At 40.7% G+C, this 16,823-nt stretch overlaps 1 protein-coding gene across 1 annotated transcript in view; it reads left to right on the top strand.

Annotated features, from left to right (window-relative positions):
• The window catches only part of CAMKV (CaM kinase like vesicle associated), a 58,309-nt gene extending 50,237 nt beyond the window's left edge, over positions 1 to 8,072 (top strand). The window contains exons 8-11 of the mRNA XM_053469334.1: positions 454 to 590; positions 853 to 931; positions 1,589 to 1,676; positions 7,248 to 8,072. Coding sequence (XP_053325309.1) covers positions 454 to 590; positions 853 to 931; positions 1,589 to 1,676; positions 7,248 to 7,436 — 493 coding nt within the window. The 3' untranslated portion in view covers positions 7,437 to 8,072. The remainder of the gene's footprint in view (positions 1 to 453; positions 591 to 852; positions 932 to 1,588; positions 1,677 to 7,247) is intronic.
• The last annotated feature ends 8,751 nt before the right edge of the window (positions 8,073 to 16,823 follow it).

Below are 16,823 nucleotides of genomic sequence, written 5' to 3'. Positions count from 1 at the left end.
TAACACAGATTGTTGCCAAATCTCTCTCAATGAGACCAGAACTTATAAAAACTTAGCTGAAAGTAAGAAATATGTAACAAGAGCGCGATCCTCACAGTAAGGTACAAAGGACGTAATCTAAAACGATAGGGTCAGAGGCTTAGATGTAATGTATGGAAGGTTAACTCTACTGTGTGAAATTACTGATTACATACGGGATTACATACGGAATACAAATCAACCTAATTATATACCACAGAGCTTTACATACCATAGCCTTGCATAACCACAAATAAAATTATTTTTATGTCTGCTCGGCCTTTCCTTTAATTTGTAGACAGTTACATTCATTTCCAATGTACTTCTACTTTGATATCTTATTGTCATGTATACCTAGGAATGAAAATATCTCCCAATGACATATAGTAGTATCCACGTGATATATCAATGATATATGCAATGTTTCCTCCGCAGTCTCTCTGGGAACCCACCATTTTATGATGAGATGGAGGAGGAGGACTACGAGAATCATGACAAGAACTTGTTTCGAAAGATTCTGCATGGAGATTATGAGTTTGATTCACCGTACTGGGATGATATTTCCCCTGCTGGTGAGACTAATGTGCAGGACTGTAAAAATGGCTTTGTAGCACTGGGAATGTGATGGGTGCACAGGTAGAATTCTAGAGCCAGTATGATTTATACAGGAACAATATCAAAGGTAGACACTACCTTGCTCCTGGAATGTGTACAGTCTTTGATGAGTGTTACATGCCCTTCCATGCAGACAGGATAACATGTTTTATACATATATATCCCATAGTTCTCACATGTGTTGAGGAATAACCAATACTTGTCATTTTTTCCCACCAGCCAAAGACCTGGTGACCCGCCTGATGGAGGTGGAGCAGGACCAGAGGGTGACAGCTGCAGAAGCCATCAGCCATGAATGGTGACCAGTTCAATGTGGCCCTCATTTCCCTGGCTGTCTCTAAATAACTTCTCTTTTTGAGGGGCCTTGCAGATGACATCATTAACCTTTTATTTCCAAAACACAACTTTCTTAGAAAGGATTTCATAAAAATAAGCAAATGTTTAGATTGCTGTGTTTCCATATATAAGGTCACTTGGCATGGGTCCTAAGGAACACAGAAATTGTGCACCAACCGCGCCACTTACTTTAGTGGTCTTGCATGTAGAATGGGTGATACCCAATGACATAAATCACTGATGCAGCAAATTCACATAAAAATGGTATGTGCTGTGGGAAGCACAGCTTTTCACCCCTCCTGCATGAGAACCTGTGAATTAATCTCATACGATCCACCTTCTTTCTGGGGAAAACTAAAGCTTGAAAATTGAGAAAGAGTCTAGCAGCTATAAAGATGTTAATATAATGCTGAAAACAGCCCTAGGCTGCTCTGCTACACCTTTGCTGTGTACTTTACCGGGAGCATTCATGACTACTACCAAACAATTAGACCAGAAGATCCTGAAGAGCCTCCTGTAATTGCTTTCCTAATGTGGACTCTATAATCACGTATAGTTCCTGGCAACAGGAGAATTCCCACCTTTTCTAATTGTGCCCCTGCCGATCTGTATGTTTCAGGATTTCTGGGAATGCTGCGTCTGATAAGAATATAAAAGATGGAGTCTGTGCTCAGATTGAGAAGAACTTCGCCAAAGCCAAATGGAAGGTGAGAAATGCCAGGTCAAAGGCCAAAAATAACATGCTTGCACACAATATCATCAGAGTGTAATGTCTGTTTGGATAGTGATCATCTTGCCTTATGTTCCTAGGTATAATAAAAAGCCATATCAAGAATATATCCCATTATTAAACACGTTTGAAAAAATTAAGACAAGCAGATTTGTTGGTATGAGGACATTGCTATCCACACTTACAGACGTATTAAACCTAGTCACAGGTTAGCTATGAATAAAAAAATACATGGTTACCACTACTGTGATTTAACAAGGTACAGGAGGAAAGTCCAATTGAAAGGAGGAGAAATGTGAGAATAAGAAGTCAGTCTAAAATCAGAGGGTCAGAGGCTTCCATGTAATCTAAGGAAGTTTACTTTACTTGGGGGGGGGGGGGTGGATAAGTAGAACAGCCTCCTAGCAAAAGTAGTTAATGCAGTGGGGGATTTTAAACATGCATTGGATTGCCATATTGCGATCCTGAGTAAAAGACATGGGCAATAACTGATTTGAGGTCTTCAGAGCAGGAATAATGAGCAGACTAGATGGGCAGTAGAGTTGTTATCTTCTGTCTATGTTTCTATATATTTTATATAATCATAAAATTCTGAAACCATACAGATAAAAAAATATGAAATGAGGTTTAATGTAGAACATAAAAAAAGTAAAATAGCTGGCTTTTTATCTCGACCCATTTTTATGATGTATTTTTATTGACTTATTGAGATTTTGATTGTACCATCTGTGTGACAAACATGAGTAGTAAACCCCATTGTCTTTCAGTACCCTGTTTATTACTAATGTTAGATCTGTTCCTAATATGACCTGGATGGATGTTATGTGTTCAATTTATATCCATCTGTTTAAAGATATATGAAGCCACAGAGATGGGCTGAGGATCTGCTGCTCTAATTTGGACCCCTTGCATACATTAAATTGTAATGGTAACTAATCCTTAATCCATTGTGACATTGTGATTGCTTTTATGCATTTACGTTGAATGTTAGGAAATAAAATGAATCGGGCTCAGAGGATATAAATATATACGGGGTTCATGAAAACTTGGACTTTCAGTGAAAAGTGCACATTAGCATTAAATGAAGGCGCTCAGGGAGGCCACTACTGATTACAGAGGATTGCTATGTGATCTGCACTCAGCAGAGTAGCTTCCATCTGGGATTATTACCAATGCTATATTTACAGTCGTGTGAAAAAAGAAAGCACGCCCTCTTTTAATTCTATGGTTTTACATATCAGGACATAATAAAAATCATCTGTCCCTTAGCAGGTCTAAAATTAGGCAAATATAACTTCGGATGAACAACACCACGTGACATATTACACTATTTCATGATTTATTCAACTAAAATAAAGCCAAAATGGAGAAGCCATGTATGAAAAACTAAGTTCACCTTTACTGCTTCCATATGAATTTAGATGGTGAGTAGCACCATAAAAGCTTTGGCAGTTTGCTGGTCTGGAGCATTCAGGTGTATGTTAACACAATGCCAAGGAGGAAAGACATCAGCAATGATCTTAGAGAAGTAATTGTTGCTGCCCATCAATCTGGGAAGGGTTATAAGGCCATTTCCAAACAATTCAAAGTCCATCATTCTACAGTGAAAATTATTATTTAAAAGTGGAAAACATTCAAGACGGTTGCCAGTCTTCCCAGGAGTGGACATTACAGCAAATTCTCCCCATGGTCAGACCATGCAATGCTCACAGAAGTTGCAAGATAACCTCTCAGACTCCACAGGCCTCAGCATGTTAAATGTTAAAGTTCATGACAGTAAATTACAAAAAGACTGATCAAGTATGGTTTGTTGCAAGGAGAAAGCCTCTTCTCTCTAATAAGAACACGGCAGCGCGGTTTAAGTATGCAAAGTTGCATCTGAACAAACCACAAGAGTTCTGGAGCAATGTCCTTTGGACAGATGGGACCAAAGTGGAGATGTTTGGCCATAATGCACAGTGCCACGTTTGGCAAAAACCAAACACAGCATATCAGCACAAACACCCCATACCAGCTGTCAACCTTGCAGAGTCAAATGTGAGGCCATCTATCCGACAGCTAAAGCTTGGCCAAAGTTGGGTCATGCAACAGGACAATGATCCCAAGCACACCACCAAATCTACAACATAATGGCTGAAAAAGAAAAGAATCAAGGTCTTGCAATGGCCCAGTCAAAGTCCAGACCTCAACCGGATTGAAATTCTGTGGTGGGACCTTAAAAGAGCTGTGCATAAACACATGCTCGCAAGCCTCAATGAATTGAAGAAACATTGTAAAGAAGAGTGGGACAAAATTTCTCCACAATGGAGAACATGATAACTTCAAGTTATTGCTGCTAAAAGTGGTTCTAAAAGCAATTGAATCATAAGGTGTACATGGTTTTTCACACAAGGCTCCTCAGTTTTGGCTTTATTTTTGTTGAATTAATAATGAGACAGTGTACTATGTGATGTGTTGTTGTTCATCCGAGGTTGTATTTACCTAACTTTTAGACCTGCTCAGGAACAGATGATACTTATAACTATTACTTTTCCCCCTTCATTTTTTAAGGTACTAACACAAAATACCAACTTTATGTAACTTTAAAAAAAAAAAATAATAATAATAATATATATATGTAATATATCAATCATTTTATTCAAATAATGCCAATGTTTCCCAATTACAGCTCCCATTGACATGCTATTAGTCCAAACCTCTTGTTAAATATTTATTTCTTACATTTCAGAGGCAACTGCAATCCTATTTATAGTCTGTCTTTTATTTGACATTATGGCTAAATCATTCTGAAGAGTTTTGCAGGCAAGGCTTAGAGTGTCTGTGTGTGCGCTGTCCTTTTTTTTTCTTTTTAAATTATTATTTTGATGACAGATTCTCTCAGGAATTCGCAAAGCTGCACAGAACATGATAGCGAGAGGCAAGGAATTGAAAGGAGTATAGTGCGAGCAAGGGGCAGATTTATCAAGCGGTGAGAGGACTCAGTAATCACACAAACATTCTTCAATTTCTCACTTATCCTACTGAGCTTGGTTATCGAACTGTCCCAGAAAATTCCTCCTCTTGATAACGAGACTCCACAAAATAACAGCAGATTTGGAGAACGCTTCCTGACTACAGATTTCCTCACTGCTTGATAAATCCAGTGTTTAAAAGACATGGCACTACTGAAAATGAAAAGTTTTGTCAATTATGGGTTTTTTTTTTTCCTGAGAGCTTTGAATGCTCACATGCTTTGACGTTTTAATGGATAGATAGAGCAATCAAGAAAATATGAGTAAGGAAATGAAGCTCTTTTGCAGTTTTTGACAAATTTACTCACCTGAAAGAGATAATGTTTTACCGACAAGGAAATAATTGGATGTGAAATCAAGTAAAGAGGGTAATTATTAACATCTTAATGATGTGGAGTGGGAGAGATTATTTGGTCTTGGGTTGAATAAAAAAACACATTTTCCTCATATTCTATCAATAAATAAAATAATATGAAGCCTATAATAAATTATTTCGCAAATCTATTGTAAATTATTATTTTTATCTTCAATGAAGGGCATGGTGTGGTTTATAATCAGAAATGCCTTCTAATGAAACCAGTATGGTTCTTTAGCTGATATAAGATACACAGATAACTGAAGCCACATACATTTGGTCTGTGTCTATCAATAAACTGCACAAAAATCATAATACTTATTTGTGCAATATGTACGTTGTCAGCCACTATTAACCAAATTCACCTATATATCAGACCCTACCAGGTTTAATATGTTTACTGGAAACAGTTGCATCAAAAATTGGTTGGAAAATATTTGAAAAATGGAGAGCTTCTTAATTTGAGTTGAAAACATAAGAGTCACTTTGACATCAAACAGTCTGCAGCTATGGATGGTACTAGGAGGAGCTCATACAGACAACATGGCCCTTTACTCACTGGGCAGTGTATATATATATATATATATATATGTATATAGATGAATAACACTGTTCCCTATTAAATGATTACACAATAGTCAACGCAATACCACATGTACTTTAACAATACATCTCAACTAATAGCAAAGACACAAATTCTTCAAATGATCTAAGCAGTAATAATGTACAACCCACTTTGCCTCCCTGTCCCTGCCGGCATAATGTGTCCCGTGTGTAGTGTTAATATAGCCAATGGAAATGAGTAACTACGCTATAGATACTGTACTCGTTATTCATATTGCCAGGAACAACAAGCAATATCATTATTAACAGGACACTGGCCACAGCGCTTTTCTTTCTTCATGAGTACAACAAGTGCAATTTCAACAGATTCAGCCTAAACATGAAGGGAAAAGTAATATTTCTAATGTAATGCTCCTGATATGAGGGAACTGTTCAGTCCTAATTGGGAAAATAGGCTTTTGTGAGGTCAGACACTGATGTTGGACGAGAAGGCCCGGCTCGCAATCTCCATTCCAGTTCATCCCAAAGGTGTTCAATGGCGTTGAGGTCAGGGCTCTGTGTCGGCCGGTCAAGTTCTTCCACCAGAAACTCATCCAACCATGTCTTTATAGACTTTCCTTTGTGCACTCCACAGAACGTGTTTCCACTGCTCCAGAGTCCGGTGGCGGCGTGCTTTACACCACTCGATCCAACGCTTGGCATTGTACTTGGTGATGTGAGGCTTACATGTAGCTGCTTGGCCACGGAAACTCATTCCATGAAGCTCCTGCCGCACAGTTTTTGTGCTGATATTAAAGCCGGTGGAAGTTTGGAACTCTTTAGCTATGGAATCAGCATTGTGTTGGCGACTTTTACGCACAATGCACCTCAGCACTCGGTGACCCCGCTCTGTAACTTTCTGTGGTCTTCCGCTTCTGGCTGCTGTTCCTAAATGCTTCTACTTTCCAATAATACCACTTACAGTTGACCGTGGCATCTCTAGCAGGGATGAAATGTCATGAACCGACTAAGGTGGCATCCTATCCCAGCACCACGCTGGAATTCACTGAGCTCTTCAGAACGACCCATTTTTCCCACAAATGTTTGTAAATGCAGACTGCATTATCTGTAGCAACGGGTCTGATTGAGGCACCAGAATTCAATAATGAAGAGGTGTGTCCCAATACTTTTGTCCATGTACTGTCTATATACAGAATGAGAGAAAGACGCGAGGGAGATTTTGTTCCTCTTACATGAGACCCATGGTGTTCCAACGTGTTTCTTTTGCCCAGTTTGGCAATCCCCTGCTGTTTTTTTTACAATTCCAGACATCCTTTCCATTGTCTGCTAAGTGTTTGAGTAGATGTTCAGAGTCTTGGTTTCTGCACACCAGGCTGAATCAACTATTCATCAAAACCTGTCAGTGACGGAGCGGGGCAGCCATACAAAGCAATGAATAAAGCATTGTAAAACAATATGCTGCAACCAAAGGGTGAAACTGCCCCCCCCATTTATAAAAAGGGCAATGATGAGACGTGAGAATAAAAATGTGAAAACATGATACTGTATGTGTATATATTATAGATATGTGTATATATGATTGTATTCCCTGCTCAGCTTTGTTTTATTTTTCTTGCAGAAAGCCGTGAGAGTCACCACTATGATGAAGAGGCTGAGAGCTCCAGAGCAACCTGGGACCCCCTCTCCTTCCAAGGACAGCGAGCAAACCCCTGTCCCCGCCACCCCTGCTCCTTCACCCTCACCTGCCAGTACACCTGCTGGGGAGGTTCCTACCCTGCTCATCCCATCCCCTGATGGTTCTGGCTGAGACGATATGGGAAGGATATATATATATATAGATATATATACACACACAAGAAAAAACTCCCCAAACCACATAACCCCATTTACTGCAAAGCATAATATCATAAACCCTCTGCAAACAGCCATATCATTAACCATTTCATCCCAGAGGGGTTTCCATTGCATTGCAGAGCTGAGCAATGCTGGCTTAGTTGTCAGGAAAACTCATTAAGTGACCCAATGAGTTTCAACGCTGACTGTTGCGTTACTCCATTAAACCCTTTACTGCTACCGCGGGGCATTTGTTTTTTATCTTGACCCTTTAGTTGCTAGAGATCAGCCGCACTGTTAGACGGATTATTTTCCATTATTACCTTTTGTGCTGCTAGATTATTCTGCACCGCCATTAAGCTCCCCCCTTACCTTCCCTAAATTTAAGCTTGGGTTACATCCATTGTATTTGCCCCTGGGCAGCCAAGTTTCTATTCTCAGTCTTACCCCCCTTGTTTTCCCCTTCTACCCGACCACCTTTAATTTATTTCCTGCCTGGGGTAGTTTTTCCAGGCCCCCCTCTTTCCTTCCTCTTGGTGGGAGGGGTATTTAATGTACAGACCTTTACCTTGTGTTTTGTATGCTTTGAATAAACTTGCTGCTTCTCCCACCTGTGGTCACGTATTCTGTAGATTTAAAGCCATCATTGATGCTGTGTGTTGCTCTATGCTTTAAGTATCTTTACTCAAAGTATTGTTATGGCCTGTGCTTTATTTTCAGCACAGTTGGCAAAGTCAGTTTCTTTTAGGGACAACTTGGAAAGGGTTGCTAGCTGAAGGATGTCGATTTATTTCCCTGCAACCCAGCTAGAGAGTCAGGGGAGACAGGATTACATTTATTTCAGAGAACAGTGCATGGTGACCAGAGAGTCTCTTGCTGTCTTTGTAGACCCCAGTGTGATCTCTTGTATCTAGCAGGTACCCCTAAATATGTCATAGCAGCTATTTTTTTTTCTGAATTATTGTTCCACTTTCTTTTAAAGAGGAAGAAACCTTGCTTATCCCTTTCTCATTGTGTGCTGATCACAGAGTGATCAGGTAGCAGGGCTCTGTAGCTCAGATGTTCTGTTCACACCTTGTGTGTCTGCTGGGTGCTTCCCTGAGTGCTGTTACATTGTCTCTTTCATGTCAGAGACAGCAATGCTGACAGAGTGCTGCTATTAGACCACCTTATGTCCTGTGGATCAGAATCACCAAATGAGCATTAAACGTTTTTAGGACAGTATAGAACATCCTGCACAGTTTATAATGCACAGTTTATAATGCACAGTTTACAATGGAAATTGCTTAATCATACACTATGCATGGGTCTTAACTATGCATTATACAGGGCCATCCCTTTTAATGGAGAAGACGGATGGTGTTAACCCCTTGTAATGTAAAGTATGTGAGGTGAAATGTTTACCCTCTTGAATATACCACTCCAACTTGTACCACAACCAAACAGGCTTCCCAAAGATTTTACGGCGTACTGAAAGGACACCCCTGGGAAGTTCCGTTTATGAACTTTAAGTCTGTAAGCAAGCAGCCACAGGCTTTGCACACAATTATATAAACATATAAAAATAAGTTGGCTGGAAGGGATGTATTTTTCTGGCAGAAAGCGGGGATAGATGAAATACTGTGATTGCAGGATGGAATGTAAGCATGTGTCGGTATTTGTGATCTGTTAATACATCACTTTAAATAATGAAAATGGTATACCGTTCAAATTCCCAGTGCTTGATACTACCTACATAAAACATAATTTTCAAACATTCAGGACACAATAGTAATACACTTAAAGCCCTCCCCCTTCCTTACAAATGTTGCAATATATATAAAAAAAAAGAACTAAAAAGGACAGCGTTAAGTAGCATGGAAAGGGAGGAGCGCCCTCGGAGGAAATCATGGGGTGCCGGATTCACGATGGCAGAAGATGGCAGTGCCGCGGCAAGGTAAGAGGGGGAGCAGTGTATGTGAGTGCATACAATTGTACACTGTAGTGTCAGAGTCAGCGTGTGTATGTGTGTAAATGTTAGGTGCTGGAGTCATTGTGTGTATGTGTATACTATAGTTTCAGAGTTAGTGTGTAGAGTTACACCATTTATGACATCGCATTCCAAATATGTTAACATTAATATGTAGTTTCCCCCCCCCCCCCCCTTTGCAGCTATAAAAACTTGTACTTGTCTGGGAAAGTTTTCCACAAGAGGTTGGAGAGTTTCTGTGGGAATTTATTCCCATTCATCCAGTAGAGCATTTGTGAGGTCCGGCACTGATGCTGGATGAGAAGCCCCGGCTCACAATCTCTGTTCCAGTTCATCCCAAAGATGTTTAATGGGGTTGAGCTCATGGCTCTGTGAGGGCCGGTCAAGTTCTTCCACACCGAACACATCCCACCATGTCTTTATGGACCTTGCTTTGTGCGCTTGGGCACAGTCATGCTGGAATAGAAAAGGGTCTTCCCCAAACTGTTCCCACCAAGTTGGAAGCATGCATTGTGCAAAATGTGTCCGTTAGAATGCAGTGTTAGTATGTGTGTTAGTTAGAAAATGGGTGGGGAGCATTCCTCCCATGTCTTTGGGCTTGTCTGATGTTCAGGTTTGCCTCTCCCCTAACAGCACACTAACATTTTTATCAAGCAGAGTTTGACTGCAAAAGTGTAGGGCCACTAGATGGTCAGCAGGGGGCGACTCTAAACCAGAATATAAAACAGATTCAGAATAAAATGAACATGCATCTAAATTCAGCTGAATATTACTTCCGACCTGTGAATTAATGAATCTGGAAAGGCATTAAAACGCACCCCATAGGTTATTCTGTAAAACATAACTGATTTAAATTGTAAGCCCACTGGTATATTCATATAAATTGTACAGCGCTACGGAATTTGATGGCGTTATATAAAACAATAAATAATAATATGAATGGCTTTTTTATCCCTTTACCTGTCATTTATTAAGCACTAACATATTACATAGCGCTGCACAATTTAACAATGAGGTGGTTAACAAATACCACATGTACCAATGTATAACAAATTTACATTTACACATAAAGAAACAAGAGCAGTTGAGAATGGCCTATTGTCACCAGGACCTACCTTACAGTGGTATTAAAGTTTTTTAGTGTTATTTTTTGTTTTAAAACAATTAAACAAGTCTTACTTGTGTTAAAAGTAAGGTTTGCGGAATTGTTTGCTGCAGATGCACGTTTTTGCTGAACATCTTGTACCCGTTCTTCAGTGCATGAGCTGGTCTCTGACCCTACAGAACAGTAAGGTGGAGTAAAGGGGCAATCCATTAGGGAACGTGTTGACAGATGATTAAATTGGGATACTTCCCAACAGGTAATTCTGTCCACAGCATGGGAAGGTAAATTCTCAGCATATCAATAGCTGAGCTGCACAAAGTTCCTTGCGAGACTGCAGAAACATACTTTTACATTTTTAGAGAGTAAGTAAATAAAGTAAAACTGATGATACAAAATACAACAATTCCAAGCTAAAAAAAAAAACCAAAAAACAGAACAGAATGAAATTTAATATGAAAATAACGGCTCGTTTTGGAAACCAACCAAACATCAGCTCAGTGAATTCCCCGAACATATGAGAAGAAAAACAAAAACATAAACTGTTTATCTAGAAGATTTAGGGGAACATTAGGCTTCCAGAGTCTGAGCTGCTGAGTGACAAATTCCAAGCGCAGGAGTTCCTGCGGAGCTCACTTTAGTGAATTCCAAGAAAAAGGAATATATTCATACAAAATGTGTGTAGCATCCAAATATATTATTTCATTATTGCATTTTTGTAATAAAATAATCACAGAAGAGACGAAGTGAAAAGGTTTTTTTTTTCCAAAAATGATCAAATACTGTAAGAATAGTATGTTTTAAATTACACAATACTCTGTATCCCGATATACAAAAGAACCGACTACAAGCTGAACATGGACTATTTGTAGAGCATTTATCACAAAGAAGTAATATGAATGAATGAAATCTAAAATTTGTTTAAAACAACACAATATGGAAAGTGCTTGTTAATTTTATCCAAAAAACAGGAGGGCGCTGTACAGAAATAAAGCAACCACACATCAAAAATTCTACACCTTTTTCCCATGCAATTAGGGTTCAACATTTGCCCTATGTGAAACTTTTATCAGTTCACAAATCGCTGAAATAAAATATCTATTTAGCACTTGTCTCAACAGCTGAATTTTCTACCCATTACAAGTAGAAACACCACAGACAAACTATTATATTAAGTGAATTGGCAGCTGAATAAATAATGAACGGTTCGGTTACCGATTAAAGCCAGCATAATTATCACATTTTCCAGTCATTAAATGTTTTGTGACTGATAGCTGTTATCCACCAAATTGTTGGTCAAATTGTGCAATATGTTTGTGAAGGGAAATGCTTCTGTACATGACAGCCCTGGCCCCAAACATACCAGTCTTCTCTTAAGGTCAAGTCCCCGAACCACCGGAATATTCGCGCCTCCCCTGAGGGAGAGTAACAATGCCACGGCAATACAGCTTTCAGTAGGGCGGCTGGTTTTACGAAGCAATTCCTGGCAATTTTGCGGGAGAAAAATGTACAAGTAAGGCTTGTGAGAAAAGTGGCTTTTCCAATGGTCCTGTTGTACAGAGCACTGAGCTGGGCGCCTCCACCAGGATCTCTTGTTTTTAAGTAAGCTCACACACATCAGGTCCTAGAAACCCTAGTGCAATGATCAAAACAGATCACTGGTGCTGGAGGAAGAATAGCTCTTCTATTCTGATACTTCTGATCAGAGGATGACTGCTTGGTTTAATGTTCAGAGATCCTCCTTAACATCTCATCATTACCAAAGTTGATAACATGCTCAAGATTGAGACAGTGAGTTCCAACGCACTTCTCCCAAGGAACTACAAAGAGAATATGGATGAGATCATTCTAGGTGTCACAGCAGTCTCGAGATGACCGTTCAGACATAACGTTCAGATATGATGATGATGATGATGATGATGATAAGGGAAGAATCAGATCTGTTTGAATCTGTATAGGGATTACATTTCTTAGGTAGGCTAGGGCAGCTCTAGAATTTTAAGGGCTCGAAGCAAAAGACATGGGGGGAAAATATTAGAGCGATATGACTTTATGATGAATCCATATTTCACCTACAGTGCTATCTTTGGGTCTTGGCAAACCGTCAATGTTTACAATGATTCAGTGAACAAAGAAGATGAAACATGTAGATACAAGGAACATATAACTAGCATAGGCATATTTATTTAAATCCCGCAGTCTGTATCTGGGTGATTATTTGTTATCTGTCATTTTCTTTCAGAATAGCTGAAAAAAAAAGAAAACATGTTCGTCTTGTCTTGCTGTTTAAATATACAATGAAAAAAAGAAATGAAAAAGGAATATGTTAAGAAAACAAACACTGTGTTTTGTTTGCTGCGAACATAAGGTTAAGAAAACAGACGCAGTAAGACACTTTGATAATTATATTTATTTTTTCATGTGAGTGTATGTTCCATATGGTTATCAATCCATGAGTTTGCTCAGACGTAACACAATGTTTCTTTTGTGCATTTCTATGTGCCTTATGTTCGTCTAATTTAAGTAATTCTGGTTTTGTCAGACCCTTAGAATGTATGTATTATAAGAAGCACTGCATTAGCTGTTGGCGTAATATAAGTAATATATAGTAAAACATTATAACTGTATATACCTGTGCCTGTTCCGTTCTGGTCATGTACTTTGTATCATGAGATGCCAGTCATTACCTAGTGTGAATTTTTATTATTAAAAGCTATTGAGAGATTGCTTCTCTCCTACATCTGGAGGTAACAAGGGGGGGTTGGGCATCCATGGACAAAAACCCAAAACAGATTAATATTCTGCAAATCAAAAAGCACTACATTTTCCATGTCTATATCCCAGAACTAAACCTTCCAACCCTCCATCTCAACCTAAATTCTAAAACCCCCTGCAAGCGCATACAGCTGAAGGGGCCGCAAGAAAGTTTCCCTGATGTAATTCGAGCATTCACATAAAAATAAATGACATGATGGTTCCTTTTGGGTAGAAACTGGTGTGGCCGACATGTGTGTGCAAAGCATTATGCAGGGCATGAAAGCTGCGGCCCTTTAACGGACTGGCAGGTTAGAGCGTTTGGCATGCAAGGGTCATGGCTGTGTTCGGTCACTCTGTATTAGGGAAGAACTTATTGAGAGCATGCCAACATGGGCTCACAGAACGTGTATACAGGCAGAGGTACATGCGTGTTCAGGTACACACTACTCGCTTAACACACGGAGAGGGATCAGTAAAGCACAAACAGTTTGCAGAAGACAAGCTTCAAATTATCATTAGATGCAGATTTCTTAACCACATTAACTACATTTATTGCATTTAAAGCGTAAAGATATTTTAATAACATATTTCCAGCTGCTGATAAGCACTCTCCCTATCCTCGTTTTCTCCTTACCAAAAGTGATTTTGTGTTGGTCTGAATATTTGTAATTTATATTTCTCACTCTGTAATGGGGGTGGGGTGTTAAAATAACACAAGAGTAAAATAATTAGTTAAGAGGGGGAGTTAAAATTTGGTGTTCAATCCTTTTCCGGTCAGACTGTGGATAGTTTTTGCAATACTCCACCTGTGTATTAATATTAAGGGAGTATTCAGCATGCGCATTAAAAGGACCATGGTTAGAGGTGGCGCAGGGGCACATGGTTAGAGGAGGCGCAGGGGCACATGGTTAGAGGAGGCGCAGGGGCACATGGTTAGAGGAGGCGCAGGGGCACATGGTTAGAGGAGGCGCAGGGGCACATGGTTAGAGGAGGCGCAGGGGCACATGGTTAGAGGAGGCGCAGGGGCACATGGTTAGAGGAGGCGCAGGGGCACATGGTTAGCGGAGGCGCAAGGGACCATGGTTAGAGGAGGCTCAAGGGCACGTGGTTAGAGGAGGCTCAGGGGCACATGGTTAGAGGACAGGCTGAGAGCAGAGCCATTAACTACCTTACATGCCTAGAAAACGAATGCTGGGAAATAATGGAATATTGAGTTTCTCCTCTGCAATGCACTGTGTTTAGGCTTGAATGGGTCTTGCACCAACCAGTTATGCAGCACCTAACACAACTAAAACTGACAGAGACAACCGAGGCATATGATAACGCAAGAGATGGCCACGCATTTACAATGTGGGATCAATTTATTTAACAGCTCCAGGGAAACCCGGGAGGGGTGCATTATATGAAATATGCATCCTAATGCAGTATTTCCTATAAGACTGAGGAAAAACAAAGAAACTATGAATGGTACGCAAGTTGCAGTGGGCTGAAACATTTCAACTAACCATCTTAAGCAAGCATTATCAAGGGCTAATTCAGGCCCTACATGATGTATTATTAATAAAGTCTTGCAGTATGAGAGCACAGAAGTCACTCCTTACTTACCATGTCACAGTTTAGTGAACAACCCCCAAATACATTTAATATACACTGCTCCAAAATTAAAGGGAACACTAAGATTACACATCCTAGATCTGAATGAATTAACTAATCGTATGACATACTTTCGTCTTTACATAGTTGAATGTGCTGACAACAAAATCACACAAAAATTCTCAATGGAATTCAAATTTATCAACCCATGGAGGTCTGGATTTGGAGTCACACTCAAAATCAAAATGGAAAACCACACTACAGGCTGATCCAACTTTGATGTAATGTCCTTAAAACAATGAGGCTCAGTAGTGTGTGTGGCCTCCACGTGCCCGTATGACCTCCCTACAACGCCTGGGCATGCTCCTGATGAGGTTGCGGATGGTCTCCTGAGGGTTGTCCTCCCAGACCTGGACTAAAGCATCCGCCAACTCCTGGACAGTCTGTGGTGCAACGAAACATGATGTCCCATGGATGGAGCGAATCATGATGTCCCAGATGTGCTCAATCGGATTCAGGTCTGGGGAACGGGCAGGCCAGTCCATAGCATCAATGCCTTCCTCTTGCAGGAACTGCTGACACACTCCAGCCACATGAGGTCTAACATTGTCTTGCATTAGGAGGAACCCAGGGCCAACCGCACAAGCATATGGTCTCACAAGGGGTCTGAGGATCTCATCTCGGTACCTAATAGCAGTCAGGCTACCTCTGGCAAGCACATGGAGGGCTGTGCGGCCCCCCAAAGAAATGCCACCCCACACCATTACTGACCCACCGCCAAACCGGTCATGCTGGAGGATGTTGCAGGCAGGAGAACGTTCTCCACGGCATCTCCAGACTCTGTCACGTCTGTCACACGTGCTCAGTGTGAACCTGCTTTCATTTGTGAAAAGCACAGGGCGCCAGTGGCGAATATGCCCTGGTGTTCTCTGGCAAATGCCAAATGTCCTGCACGGTGTTGGGCTGTAAGCACAACCCCCACCTGTGGACGTCGGGCCCTCATACCACCCTCATGGAGTCTGTTTCTGACCGTTTGAGTGGACACATGCACATTTGTGGCCTGCTGGAGGTCATTTTGCAGGGCTCTGGCAGTGCTCCTCCTGCTCCTCCTTGCACAAAGGCGGAGGTAGCGGTCCTGCTGCTGGGTTGTTGCCCTCCTACGGCCTCCTACACGTCTCCTGATTTACTGGCCTGTCTCCTGGTAGCGCCTCCATGCTCTGGACACTACGCTGACAGACACAGCAAACCTTCTTGCCACAGCGCGCGTTGATGTGCCATCGTGGATGAGCAGCACTACCTGAGCCACTTGTGTGGGTTGTAGACTCCGTCTCATGCTACCACTAGAGTGAAAGCACCGCCAGCATTCAAAAGTGACCAAAACATCAGCCAGGAAGCATAGGAGCTGAGCAGCGGTCTGTGGTCACCACCTGCAGAACCCCTCCTTTATTGGGGGTGTCTTGCTAATTGCCTATAATTTCCACCTGTTGTCTGTTCCATTTGCACAACAGCATGTGAAATTTATTGTCCATCAGTGTTGCTTCCTGAGTGGACAGTGTGATTTCACAAAAGTGTGATTGACTTTGAGTTACATTGTGTTATTTAAGTGTTCCCTTTATTATTTTGAGCAGTGTATAATCAAGGATTATGATTATTTTCATACAGTCATACATGAACTCAAATATTGGACCAAAATTATCTAATTGCTCACTTTATTAGCCAGTTCCCTAGTAATCCTGATCATGTGGCTCTCCCAGTAGGCAAAACTACCGGAAGAAATACAAGAAATGGCAAGAAACACAGATGATGCTTAGATTTCAAATACCACCAGATAGTCAAAGGTAATGTTAGGTAAAATAGTTTCGTATGACAAAAAAAGACTATGATATGGACAAGTGGTGCTTGGAATGCTATGAAACATCTTGCTTCACGCAAGCAAACAG

Source organism: Spea bombifrons, chromosome 6, assembly GCF_027358695.1.
Source record: "Spea bombifrons isolate aSpeBom1 chromosome 6, aSpeBom1.2.pri, whole genome shotgun sequence".
NCBI lineage: Eukaryota > Metazoa > Chordata > Amphibia > Anura > Pelobatidae > Spea > Spea bombifrons.
Note: the sequence above shows the minus strand (reverse complement) of the source record. Positions and strands in the feature narration are given on the sequence as shown.